The 14132-nt window shown below is 38.4% G+C and overlaps 1 protein-coding gene across 1 annotated transcript; it reads right to left on the reverse strand.

The window, feature by feature from the left end:
- Positions 1–649: 649 nt before the first annotated feature.
- LOC124639796 (pre-mRNA 3'-end-processing factor FIP1) lies at positions 650–11037 on the reverse strand. The gene is made up of 9 exons (XM_047177274.1): positions 10805–11037; positions 10364–10585; positions 9540–9723; positions 8589–8732; positions 8422–8495; positions 7770–7905; positions 6860–7158; positions 6620–6687; positions 650–924 (listed from the first exon to the last, which is right to left on the reverse strand). The coding sequence occupies exons 1-9, from the start codon at positions 10949–10951 to the stop codon at positions 720–722; spliced, it is 1479 nt and encodes a 492-aa protein (XP_047033230.1). The 5' UTR covers positions 10952–11037; the 3' UTR covers positions 650–719.
- Positions 11038–14132: the final 3095 nt, after the last annotated feature.

Here is a 14132-nt window from a genome sequence, read left to right on the forward strand (position 1 = left end):
AGAGTATGCAGTGCCGGTGTGGAATCCCTTTTACAATAAATATTCAGAACTTATAGAAAACGTCCAAAAAAAATTTATAAAAGCCATGCATTATCGTTGTTTTCACACAACAGTGTCATACGATCAATTACGTAGAACGTATGAATTGCTTGATTTGAAGTCGAGACGTACTCTTCTAGAGACTGTATTTTTGTATGATTTGTGTAATAATGTTTATGATTGTATCGATATTCGGAACAAAATCTGTTATATTGTGCCTAGAACGACTGTACACCGTAAGGTTCGTACGCGGCCACCCTTTGCTGTTACCTCTTGTCGAAGTAACGCAAGTTTGCGAGCACCTTTGCGTCGACTTACTGGCAATTACAACAAGTACTTCCCGCATGTTGATATGTTTTGTCTATCGGCTAGTAAATTCAAAAATATTATAAAGAAGACAGTTAGTCAATAAAAAACAATATTTTCGGGCGGAATCATCAATAAACACTCAATTGTGTTACTAATTGTATGAGAATAAGCGAAATAATATTTTAAGATACGGGAATACGAAATAATTAATTTTATTTACTATGTAACAAATATTTGAATTAAAAAAAGACATTGACGCTTCACCAATACCAAAAAGTGTATTTATAATTCAAACCACAAGTTAGTGTGCTTATCGTTTATTTATGTTCGTTACAGCTCCGTGCTTGATGGCCGTAAGCGCTTGTTCAAATCTATTTGTCGTCATCTTTTTCCTTATCCTTTGTCTTGGGCTTAACACTACGTTCTCGGTCGCGCGAACGCTCGCGCTCCCTGGAGCGGTCCCGCTCTCGCTCGCGCGAGCGCTCCCGGTCGCGCGAACGTTCGCGCTGCCGCGGCGAGCGCGACCGCGACTTGTGACGGCGCGACCGCGAACGCGACCTCTCGCGTCTGTATGATCTGAAACATTTATTTATGTTTAAAGAACTTTATCATCCACGCAGCTTACCGAGAAATCCTTGATTATTGATCCTCGGGTCCGTTAAGGTTTTTATAGCAAAATATTATTAAGTAGAATGGCGGACCGTTATCCCAATTACATTGTCATTTTGGTTTAGTGCAGCATGTGATCGTCTTGCATAAATTAAGCAAGTTACATAAGGGTGCGGCCACACCTGCCGAATGTGCCGAGAATGTGTCCATTTCGACCGCGCGGCCACCTCATAATTTTTGATGAAACTTTGCCAGGAATTAGTAGTAATTTGTTACTTTTCACTCCTCTTTTCCTGAATTTGTTACAAAAAAAACCAAGACGCTATGACAAAGAACAGTTAGCCGCTAGAACCGCCACTTGCCGTAGTCATCGCCCGTGATTACTTAGAAACTATACAATGCAGATAGACGAATGATACAGCAAAAGAAAGGTCTTAATTTGTTAAATTTGTTACAAAAATAAAAAAGGTCAAAACGTAGATAAACAAAAAGTTATGCAATGTTAAGTTTTCAGGTTATGAGTAGGTACGTATATCACCGTCGGTACCAAATTAACAGGGGCTAATGTGTATAGAAAATTAGTCTTTAATTTGTTACAGCGAAAAAAGACAAAAAAATACTAGAAAGAAGGTTCAATAATATGTTAGAGTCGATTTTAGTTGGCCGCGCGGACGGCAATATGCCTAAAATACAATTTCGTTTTTCTCGTTATCAAAAGTAGGTTTAAGCTTAATTAGAGTACTAATCGATGGGTAACGTAACCTAGTTTGAATAAATATAGCGAATTTAACTGCAGCATTCATATTTTAGGAGATATTTACAAAAACACAGTGGTATGAAACTGCATGAGAGTAGGGTGTCCATGCATTTTCACATATTCGAAATTTTCGTTATTCACGTCTTATTTTTTTAGGGAGAGTGCATACTATAGTGTATTCACGGAGACGAGTTAGTAGAGCGCTATCTCACTCATACAATTTTTTAACTGCGATTGGTCAGTGATAAATGCTAAGGCGGTGTACACAGTACGAGTACTTTTTAGTCTACTCATACTTCCCGTATTGTGCAGACGTGCTCTTCTTTGTGACAGTGCGCTCAACTTGTGAACCGGCTGGTGTATTGGATTATATGATTGATTGCTTTGATTGAGATAATGGCGGATATCGAACAATCTGCTGTTAAAAGAAAACGGCGGGCTTTTTTGTCTACCGAGAAGACTATGATTTTAAATATGTACCACGCAATGAGAAATGCAGACTCTTCGGCCTCCAAGGGTGACATTCTGAAAGCAGTTGCATCTTCTTTAGGTGTTCACTGGGCTTCTGTTCATAGAATTGTAAAAGAGAAGAATGATAGTGGCGAGCTAAAATCTCCGAAGAAATTGAAGCAACGTTTGTCAATTGTTGATACGATTGATAACTTTACAAAATGTGCCATCAGAAATATAGTCCACAATTTCTTCGCGCAGAATGAAATACCTACTCTTGATAAGATTTTAAAGAAAATCAGTGATGATGGCACTTTGGGCGTTATAAAGAGAACGACGCTACATAAAATATTGAAAAAAATTGGTTTAAAATTTTGTAAGAGAAGCAGAAACAGCTTATTGCTGGATCGCGATGACATATTCTTTTGGAGAAGAAATTATCTGCGAGCTATCAAAAATGCACGAAATAATCATCAAAAAATCTACTATTTAGATGAAACTTGGGTGAATGAAGGTCACACTACCTCAAAAGCTTGGGTCGATACCACAGTGAAAAGCAGGCGAGACGCTTTTATTAATGGACTAACAACTGGCTTGAAAACACCTTCAGGTGTGTATTTTTTATTTATGTAATGGTCAATATTAATTTTTAAGCGGCGCATGTGTGCTAATGACCGGTTTATTGTTCTTTTGTCATAAATGAGCATTATCATAATAAAATACTTTTTCCCAATTTTTGCATAGAAAACTGGCCCAGGTGCGCTACATCCATTGTTATTATTATCATTAAGTTATAGTTATGTTCTCAGTGTTGAAACACGTGTTTTATAACATGTTTTATATTCTCTTTACAGGAAAAGGCAAAAGACTACTTATTACTCATATTGGGAGTGAGGATGGATTCGTCGAAGGTGGTCTAAATATGTTTGAGTCGAAGAAACAAGGCGATTATCACAAGGAGATGAATGCCGAAGAATTTGAAAATTGGTTTAGAGAAGTTTTAAATATGCTGGACGATAATTCTGTGATAGTCATGGATAACGCTTCCTATCACTCTAGGAAAATAGAGCGAATCCCAACGGCCAAATCTAAAAAACAGGATATATGTAATTGGTTACGCGAAAAAAATATTAGCTGTAACGCTGAAATGTTGAAACGTGAATTATTAAACATTGTTAAAAACCATAGACAGCGATACGACGCTTGTATTATAGACGAAATGGCAAAGTCACAAAACAAAACTGTACTGAGACTGCCACCGTATCATTGCGAATTAAATCCAATTGAGCTAGTGTGGGCTCAAGTTAAAGGAAATGTAGCTTCACACATGAAAACACACAAAATGGCAGAATTAAAAATTGTATTAAAGGAATCCATTCAATATATTGACGCAGAGAAATGGAAAAAATGTATAAAGCATGTCAAAGAAATAGTTGAGCCCAAAATGGATGCCATGGACAGAAATGTGGAAGCAATGACTGAAAGATTCATAATAAATGTAGGAAACGACAGTAGCGATAGTACGGAGAGTGATGATGATGATGATATGTTATGAAAATGTATACTAGGTAGATATTATAATATAATAAAGAAAATATAATCATTAACTCTCGATTTTATTTCTTTCCTTCATATCCATCAGTTAAATAAAAAAGTAGGTAACAATAAATAAATTCTATCAAAATTTTATTTTATTAATTGAGAGACTCAATTAATACGATAGACGAAGCCGCAAGAAAAAACTAAGCGTACTTTTAAGAAGCGCAGTGTGAACGCACGTTTACATTTCTAAGGTATTGTTAACGCCCACTGATCCTAAAAAAGTTTTTTTTGTCTTTGTCATTTGTATGAAAATGTGCAATAGAGAAGGCGCTATACTAACTCGTCTCCGTGAATACACTATAGTAGAGTACCAAGATTACATTAGTACAAAGGCATGTTGTTAATTTTGTATTCTGAACAAATATGCGGTTCGTTTTGCGGTCATATTGATGTCCATTGTTCTTAATTCTTTAAAGTACCCATTTACTGATAAAAAAATAGTTTCATTGACTTTCCGCAGGTGTTTTATAACGATTCCAGAAAAATAATCTCTTTTGTTTTCAATCTATTGTTAAAAATATTTGTCGCAAGCGGTTTAAAAAACGATAATTTTTTGTTGCAAATAAATTCCTGTGCTGAATTTTGAAGTGTATAGGTACTCGTACGTATTTAATTCCCGTGATTTTCATACTACTAAGTTACTGAGACAATTATCATTATAAATCCAGAAGTGTCTAAAAGTGCTTAGTTATCAGTTGTGCCCACTGTACATATGTTGGAACTCACCACCAAAAAGTGTATTGCAGAGGGATCCAAATCGACTGCGGTAAGTTTATTTTTTTTTCAATTTTATGATGACTTGTATAAAGTAATAAACTGTGTCCTTATAATTATTAAGAATATATAAAATGACATGAAATTCATGAAGTCTCTGCCACATTTTAATGTGATTTCATTTCACTTCAAAAGTGGTCATCTCTTAAAAATATTCTTAGCTTAATAACTTACATTAGCTTTTAATTTAGCTGCAAAATATAATTGCACACTTCTTTCATAGAAGTGCTGACCGTTAGTGACCGAAATCTTTTTAAAATAAGTCGCTGCATCTTTGTCTGTCAAATAACGAAGACTTTTCTTCGTTATAAAATTATTAATTAAGAAAAGTTCTTGCCCTTAATATGTACCTACTTACATAGCAATAATTTGTAGTACCTCAGTATGTATATTTTGTTTGTGATGCAGGCAACGGATGTTTAACCTTTGTATTATATTATCAATTGCTTTTATTGCAGCAAAAATGGGTAAAGCTGGACGAAAATCTATTGTTGAGAAATCAAAACAGAGAGAAGTTTTTATGAAATATGCCGACAAACTACTGGATGTTAAACTGAATGACCCTTTATTTGATAAAATTGCAAGTGATTTGGATAATCTTATGACACCAGCAGCTCTTTACATGTCACTGAAAAGAAATTTCAGGGAGTTTCTAAACACTGAATGCAAGCAGCGAACTGTATGTCCGTCCTCGTCATCCTCATCATCATCCTCAAGCAATAGCCCGAGAACTGCATCCAAAATATCACATTCTCATGTCGAGTCCAATCAGCATCATAGTGAAAACGATACAAAAAACTTCAAGTTCGAATTAGATATCTATGACTGGAAAAAAATGCAACCATTAAATGTCTTGTATAAAAGAAATGACTTGAGAACATGCACTCCATTTAAAAAATATAAAATACTGCCTAAGTACAAATGGGTGGATATTTTAAGAGAAAAGATTTGGCTCATTACTAGATTACCTTGTACATGGAATTTCAAAAGTTACAAAGTGGAGTCTGAACATCATATTTTCTATCTATTTGTGACTTTGGTTTTTATAAAGTATGCACTCTCCCTAAAAAAATAAGACGTGAATAACGAAAATTTCGAATATGTGAATATGCATGGACACCCTACTCTCATGCAGTTTCATACCACTGTGTTTTTGTAAATATCTCCTAAAATATGAATGCTGCAGTTAAATTCGCTATATTTATTCAAACTAGGTTACGTTACCCATCGATTAGTACTCTAATTAAGCTTAAACCTACTTTTGATAACGAGAAAAACGAAATTGTATTTTAGGCATATTGCCGTCCGCGCGGCCAACTAAAATCGACTCTAACATATTATTGAACCTTCTTTCTAGTTTTTTTTTTGTCTTTTTTCGCTGTAACAAATTAAAGACTAATTTTCTATACACATTAGCCTCTATTAATTTTGTAGCTACGGTGATATACTTACCTACTCATAACCTGAAAACTTAACATTGCATAACTTTTTGTTTATCTACGTTTTGACCTTTTTTATTTTTGTAACAAATTTAACAAATTGAGACCTTTCTTTTGATGTATCATTCGTTTATCTGCATTGTATAGTTTCTGAGTAATCACGGGCGATGACTACGGCAAGTGGCGGTTCTAGCGGCCAAATGTTCTTTGTCATAGCGTCTTGGTTTTTTTTGTAACAAATTCAGGAAAAGAGGAGTGAAAAGTAACAAATTACTACTAATTCCTGGCAAAGTTTCATCAAAAATTATGAGGTGGCCGCGCGGTCGAAATGGACACCCGAGAATGTGGCGTGGCTTGCAAACGGCTCGCGAGCTGCGCATTCGCCAGATAAGGACACACCCTTACATATCACCTTTCATACAACCTTTAATTAGACTTCACCTTCCCTCTAAATTATTGTAAAATAAACTGTATTGTTCAATGATATTGTAAGTCTAGGGGTTGCCTAAGAAGAAAATTTTATAAAAAACCATCAAGATTTTACTCACTTGCGACTTCTTAAAAAAATATAATAATGACATTATTGTTTTGATTTAACATTTTTAAACTTATAATTTGTAATAGTAGGTTTTGTACTTACTTTTCCCTTATCCTATCAGGCTTGATCGAACGAGAGCGATCTCGTTCCCTGTCTCTATCTCTCTCCTCCTGTTAAACATGTGAGATAGATTTATTTTAGTCCGAACTTATTTTATGTTTACGCATGCTGTGTTTATCTGTAAGTGACTGTAACAACATGCCAAATTCGTTTAACCTCATGTACAGTGTTGACATTGTTAATGAACCAAATAAATAAAAATAAGACAGTCAAGATACTGACCTCATCCCTGCGGTCGCGGTCTCGGCGGTCGCGGTCGTCGCGCTCCCGCATGCGGTCGCGGTCTCGGTCTCGGTCTCGGTCTCGGTCTCGGTCCCGGTCGCGGTCGTGCATGTGCGGCGGCGGGTGCGGGCGGTAGGGCGACACGTAGGGCGGCGCCGGCATCATGTGCGGCGGCGCCGACATGTGCGGCGGGCCCAGCGGCTGCCCCATACCCATGGGCGGCCCCACCGGCGGACCCATCGGGCCTGGCGTCAACTCTTTTATTTCACTTGGAGCCCAGCCACTCTGTTCAGGATGACCTGTTAAGGCGTAAAGGCCGAGATTATGTTACTGATTTTGAATACAAAATAAATGTTATTAGTCCATCTTTTAGATTAGAAAATCTTGTCATCATCATCATCATCATCAGCCTATCGCAGTTCACTGCTGGACATAGGCCTCTCCAAGTACACGCCACTGAGATCGATTTTCGGCTTCTCGCATCCAGCTCCTGCCAGCCTTGCGCAAGTCATCACTCCACCATGCCTGAGGACGTCCTACACTACGTTTGCCGAGGCGTGGTCTCCACTCTAGAACTCGTTTACCCCAACGGTTATCGGTTCTTCGGCTAATATGGCCAGCCCACTGCCACTTCAGCTTGCTGATTCGGTGGGCTATGTCGATGACCTTGGTTCTCTGACGGATTACCTCATTTCTGATGCGATCCCTCAGAAAAATGCCAAGCATAGCTCTTTCCATAGCCCGCTGAGCGACTTTAAACTTGTGGACCAGCCGTACCGTCAGTGTCCACGTTTCGGCTCTTATTAGAAAATCTTGTATTGCACCAATATTACAACTGCGAAGTAAAAACGTTAAAGATACATGTTACGAAGGCACAGTTTGTAAGAGGCAGTTTGATATGCAAGCTTACCCCAAGGTTCCTCGTAAGGCGCGTGAGGAGGCGGCGGGTAGTAGTGGTCGCTGGGCGGAGGCCCGAAGTAGTCCGGCGCCCCCATGTCGCGCTGGTGCCCGCTGCGCCCGTACTCGCGACGCTCTGCTGTCATCACCTGACCAGATCACAATTATTACAATCACTCGTTTACACAACTTTTTAACTTCTAAATACTTAATATACAACGTGACTTTTTAGTCGTCTTACAAAGGTGGTCCACTCAATCTATCCGACATAAAATACCACTAGACACGATTACTGATTTTATAGCCTAACTTAATTAAGATAATAGGTGCAAAGAAAAATACTGAAATATAAAAATGATTACGTATCAAACGGTAGAAAGTAGGTACCTTCCCAACGCGCCGCGCTCCATTGATACAAGATTCGGGCAGCGCTCACAACAGGGTGTTCTTATAATCTACGTCATGCATCATAATAATGAATTAATTTTTATTTTTAAATTATTCAAATCTTATAAATATATATATTTTTTTATGAACGTTTACTAGTCATTGGATACATGAAGTGGGCTGCCGTTGTAAGACGACTAAAAAGTCACGCTGTATAATGGATAGAAGTGTCATTAGACAGTAATGACACTTCTATGATGAAATGTTTAAAAACTAACCTGTATAGTATTTTCTCTAGATTGGTAATTGTTTGCCATGGCAGGTGGCATGCCTTCATCATTTCTGCTAGGGCCTAAAATAAAACAAAATACATAGTTAAATAATTTAAATGTTATTGGATTACTAGCTTCAAATTGAACATAAAAGTTGTTGTAGTTGTATTTACCCGGCGGTCTCCTGAGGTCAGGCGGCGGCGGGCGGGGCGGCGCCCCCACGTGCAGGCCGACGCCCGCCTCGTTGACGCGCATGCGTCGTTGCCGCTCGCAGTATGCGCTCCACGTCACCTCGTTGAAACCATAGTTGAAATAATCTGAAAATACGAGTATCATCATTGCTTACAACTTTTACAAATAACATCTCCAAACCATCAAGACATGACAATACAAGTATTGATAGGTACTCAAAAGAGTTCATTTTAAATAACTTTGGCACTTTTGCATTATGATGAGATGCTCCCTGGCAGAACATAACTGATGATTGCGCTGATGTAACCTCACGAAATTTAATTGATTGTGTATCCAACAAGTTGGCAAAGTAAATAAAATCACAATTGCTGATTTAAAAGTGACCGCTACTCTTCATTGACTTGTTGTCACATCAGTAACTCGCATCAATCTCTATTGAAAAAAGTCACATTCCATTTTATGCTTCTGACATTCTTAAACTCATTGTTCACATTAATGTGTGTGAAGTTCATTAAAAAGATTCTACCGATTAATTAACAAAAAGACCATATTTTTGGGAAGCTTAAGATTAATTACAAGCTAACATACATTTTTTTGTAGTAAATATCACAAAAAAACACAGAGGAAGGAAAGATGAGCAGAAGTGTCATAAGGTGGGTAGGTCATGCACCTTTTTGTAGGTCAAGTAATGCACGGAAGGCATGATCAAAATCAAAATCAATTGATTAGCCTTAATTGCTTAATGATTTTATTTTTAAAAGTAAGTGGTCCCAAAGGTGTATGAAGGCAGAAATAGTAACATTTATCATCCCCTTGAAGGGCTTCTTTCTTAAGAGATAGAGATGGAGACATCTCCACTAGTATTGAGTTCTCTATGTAAAAAATGCACTGAAGAAAAATTACGAAATCAATACTCTACATCAGAAACCTACCAGATATATCAGCTCCAGGTTTGTTCCATGGCTTGTCTTCAATGGTGTCAATGTTAAACTCTAGAGCAGGCACACCATTGATGCTTCCCGGCCCGTCTAAATCTTCCAATGTTACTTTACCCCCCGTAGTGGTGCCACCACGAGGTTTGTCCCCAGCACCAGTGGCTACAAGACCCACACCACGCTGGAAAGTTCATTATCATCAAAATTATATCTAGTTAAGGAAAATCAATAGTTACATTATTATTAATAATGTTGATACAAAACATTTGTAACATCTTCATGTCTAGTGTAATAAAATGTGAATTGTCTAATAAAGATATCCTGCACTTACAGATTTCTTCCCTCATTTCAATTCAAATAAGTAAAAAGCATTACCCTAATTAATTCAAAATATTGTTTTATTTGGTTGCATAAGGATAGTCACATAGTTGGATCCTGTTTTGTTGTTTTTTTATGATGACCAACAATTAGGGCTGCCATCCATCTGGATTTCCCCGGATTTGTCCTCGTTTGGAGGCCGTCCGGGGGACGTCCGGGCGGGGTTTCAATAAGTGTCCAGGGAAAACCCGGACACTTTTCATGTAAGGAAGCACCTCATTGAATTTAAGTATATGTTAATAGTAAATGGATTACAAATTAGGTATTATTTTGTTTAAAAAAAATCATACTCGTTCGGGGAAAAAATGTGATTTATGCCAAATGTCCGGGTTTTTTTAATGTTTGTCTGGGTTTGGCGAAATTCGAGATGGCAGCCCTACCAACAATCCAACTTATTAATAGTAAGTACCCTTTAGGTTTCATTACAGAACTGGTAGACTTACTTTGATATTGAGGCTAGCATAAGCCTGTGGTCCAGACTTGATCTCCCCGATGGTGACTTTGATGTCATCGCTATCATCCGAGTCCGAGTCTCCGTTGTTCTGGCTGTCGGCGTCTCCATTCCGCTCCTCGCCGTCGCGCGCCACCTCCGCGAAATGCTCGTCGTTGAAGTGAGAGTCATCATTAGCCGCCTCGTTCTCCTCCTGGTCTTTGTCCTCACCCTCCTGAGAATGAAATTGCAAACTTAGGACGACTTCTTAACTTCACTTTCTTATCAAGCTAAATCACAATTTGGTATGGAATAGTAAACATACAAATATTATCAACACTCAATTTAATTTAGGATTAGATTTATATTGAGCTATTAGAGTGAACAGAGAAAGTTTACGAAATTCGGACAGAACAATACAGAAATAGGTTATGTCTTGTTAATGTCAACTTACAGTTGCGGCGTCAGCTACATCTTTTTGCTGGTCTTTTTCGTTACCTTCTGGAGGTTTATCCGATACCTGATCAGGATTTGATTCACCGTATAACCAACTATCATCATTTTCATCTCCTGGTGCCGTTTCAATGGCAGCATCAGCCATTTCTTGCAGTATTTAAATTTTTATTTGTATGTATCCTGCTACTTTGTTTGACATTTGAATGCTCCACAGAGTACTGAATGGCGAATGCTCATTGATCTATTCATTCATTCATTTATCATTTATTTATTGATGTCAGTTGTCTATGATTTTTGCGTAACTTCAAAATAATGTTGAAAAAAAAAACCCCTACGTATTTTGATTATATATGAGATATTTTGTACCCTAAAGGCTCAAACTGTTGGAAAGGACAATGCTATTCTTTGTATGGAAGTTGGGCTCAAGAGTTGCCCACAGTAACTGCATAGTGTATTATGTTCCCTAGGCTTATAATAGGTCCCAGCAGGCCCGCCGTAAGCGGGCGTGCAGCGCGTGCACAGCACGCGGGCGGCACGTCCTAGGGGGCGGCAAATCTTGCGAGTTATCACGTAATATTTAAAAAATACAATATCTTTTTACTAATGATTTAATTTCAATATTTCCAAACACAGCAATAGCGCTAAGAATATTACTTACACTGCCGGTTTCAGTTAGGTACATCTGTCGAAAGGACATTTTCAAAATTAAAGATTCTTAAAAACGATTTAAGATCAACCAGTGGCGTAGCTTGGGGCAAATGCTATTTAGGGGGCGGCAAAATTAAACCAATAAAATTTCAGAAAAAGCCGCCCTAGCTTTGGTCGTCTCCTATCAATTTTGACTGTTTTATCCTTTGCATCCCCAAAAAAATTCGCGCTCGCTGCGCTCGCGGCCCCATGTCAGATATCGCATTTTATCTTTGTTTAATTGTTGAGGCATTCAATTCCGAAAAAACCTTTTTCGCGCACGTCCATTATGGCTTTTTATGATAATATGTTTCATCATCATCATCATCATCAGCCTATCGCAGTCCACTGCTGGACATAGGCCTCTCCAAGTGCACGCCACTGAGATCGATTTTCAGCTTCTCGCATCCAGCGAGAATATGTTTACTTCATGAAAACTCTAAGGAAAAAATCGCGCTCGCTTCGCTCGCGGCTTTTGCACTTCACTTCTGTGCATAGTTAATTTACAGTGGTTTTTATTTGTTTTGTGTCCTTAGACTAAAAAATTTTCGCGCTCGCTTCGCTCGCGGCTTTTGCACTTCACTTCTGTGCATAGTTAATTTACAGTGGTTTTTATTTGTTTTGTGTCCTTAGACTAAAAAATTTTCGCGCTCGCTCCGCTCGCGCTTCCTTACATATGACGTGTGCCTTATAACTTTTCAACGGGAAACCCACCAAATAACATATTTTACTGACTTTAAACATTGTTATAGATATTTAAGTGCGTTAGTTTAAGTTAATCACAATCTTTCAATACATAGGGGCCACTTGGGTAATGATTGCACTGCATTGATGACCTAAGCAATTGCTTAGTTTTTATGGGCTAACCCAGGACTGCTTAGGTTACTCTGAACATTTCAAGTAAATAAAAAATTATGTGTAATGTATGTTATGTATTGCAATAGTTATTTATCCAAAAGTAGGTGGGTTTTCTGCAATCAATATTTTTTTCTGTTGGACAAGTAAGATGGATATGAATGGGCGGGGGGGGGTCCGGACCACCTGGATCCGCCCCCCCCCCCCCCCTATATATTTTTTGACAAAACGTATGTAGTTGTAGGGCGGCATAATCAATTTTGCACGCGGGCGAACAAACAGCTAGCGGCGGGCCTGGGTCCCAGACCGAAATATTTCGAAATCTATCCCGGGAGTCCTGAGAAAAACTGGTTTGACTCATAATCAATATTACGAAAAACATCCTTACGAACTCTTAACTATTCCACTTTTATTACCTTAATTGAAATGCATTATAATATTAATCGACAAATACGAGGTCGAGGTATTGAACGAGAATTTTTTTTACCGACTTCAAAAAATGGAGGAGTTTCTCAGTTCGTTTGTATTCTTTTTACGTAAGTACGTGCATATTAACTCCGTCGTTTACCAACCGATTTAAACAATCATTTTATTGTTTGAAAGGATTTACTTTCCAAATAGTTCCTTTGTTATTCGGTCCAGGGTCTGGTGATAGAAACCTTAAAACAATAGGGAACTCTCGGAAATTGTAAGCACATATCCAGTGGCGGATTAAGAGTATCCGAGGCCCTAAGCACAGAGCCTGTGTAGACCCCCTATTACTTAAATGGAAATAGAAGGTTGAAGAAATTGACCGAGCAAAGCGAGAGTGATGCACATGTAGTTTCAAATGCGCGAGCGAAGCGAGCGCGAAATTTTTTTCGGACTCGTACGGAGGTAAAATTTATCCCAAACGTACTTAATTTTTTGTTTGTTGACAAATGCAAAAACGAAGGCACATAGTTTCTGAATACGCGAGCGAAGCGAGCGCGAAATTTTAATTATTTTTATTATAAACTCAGAACCAAAATTACGTACAATGTAGCCCAAACGTACTTAACTTTTAATTTGTTGACAAATGTAAAAACGAGGACATATAGTTTTTGAAAACGCGAGCGAAGCGAGCGGGAAATCTTGATTATGTTTTAAGACTCAGAACTAAAATTTCGTAAAAGGGCTACATTTCAAACCTTCATTTCTTTCTGTTGGACAAGTAAGATGGATAACGTAAGATCGATAACAACGTCCGCGGACTTAACCGGTGGTCCGCGGACCACTTGGAATGCCTCCAGGCACCACCAGCCCACCACCACCAGGACCACTGATCTAAAGCATCCAAAATTTTCGGATATGTTTGTTATATTGCACTCGTAGTTACAGCGTGAGCTTCCCAACGACTGTACGATAGCGACTTCGGAACGCTATCGTTGCCTATTAATTCTTTGCCCAACGATGAGTAGAAGCCGAAAAAAAATTGTATAACAACTGCACAATTGAAAAAAAAAATCACTGCGATCGTACAACAATCTACAGCACTGCGACCAATCAAGTTTAGAGGCGGGGGTGTATGAAGGGTCACTCCCGAACTGCTCGCGCCTTGTGATTTCGGATAATATTGTGGATGAATCTCGATAAAATGTAGGTATAAAATGAAACGCCAGCAGAGGATGGAGGCCCCTGGAGAACAGGGGCCCCAAGCACGTGCTTGTTGTGCTTATAGGGTTAATCCGCCACTGCACATATCGAATAAAAACTTGTCATTCGGGTATATGTCTCCGACACCACAAAACTGTGGAGGTTAAGAC

Source organism: Helicoverpa zea, chromosome 2, assembly GCF_022581195.2.
Source record: "Helicoverpa zea isolate HzStark_Cry1AcR chromosome 2, ilHelZeax1.1, whole genome shotgun sequence".
Lineage (NCBI taxonomy): Eukaryota > Metazoa > Arthropoda > Insecta > Lepidoptera > Noctuidae > Helicoverpa > Helicoverpa zea.

Coding starts and splice junctions, on each gene's coding strand:
- LOC124639796 (XM_047177274.1), bottom strand. CDS start 10,951: ATGGCTGATGCTGCCATTGAAACGGCACCAGGAGATGAAAATGATGAT. Junction 8,496..8,588: donor TGACCTCAGGAGACCGCCGG/GTAAATACAACT, acceptor GTTTTATTTTAG/GCCCTAGCAGAAATGATGAA. Junction 6,688..6,859: donor ACCGCGACCGCAGGGATGAG/GTCAGTATCTTG, acceptor CATGTTTAACAG/GAGGAGAGAGATAGAGACAG.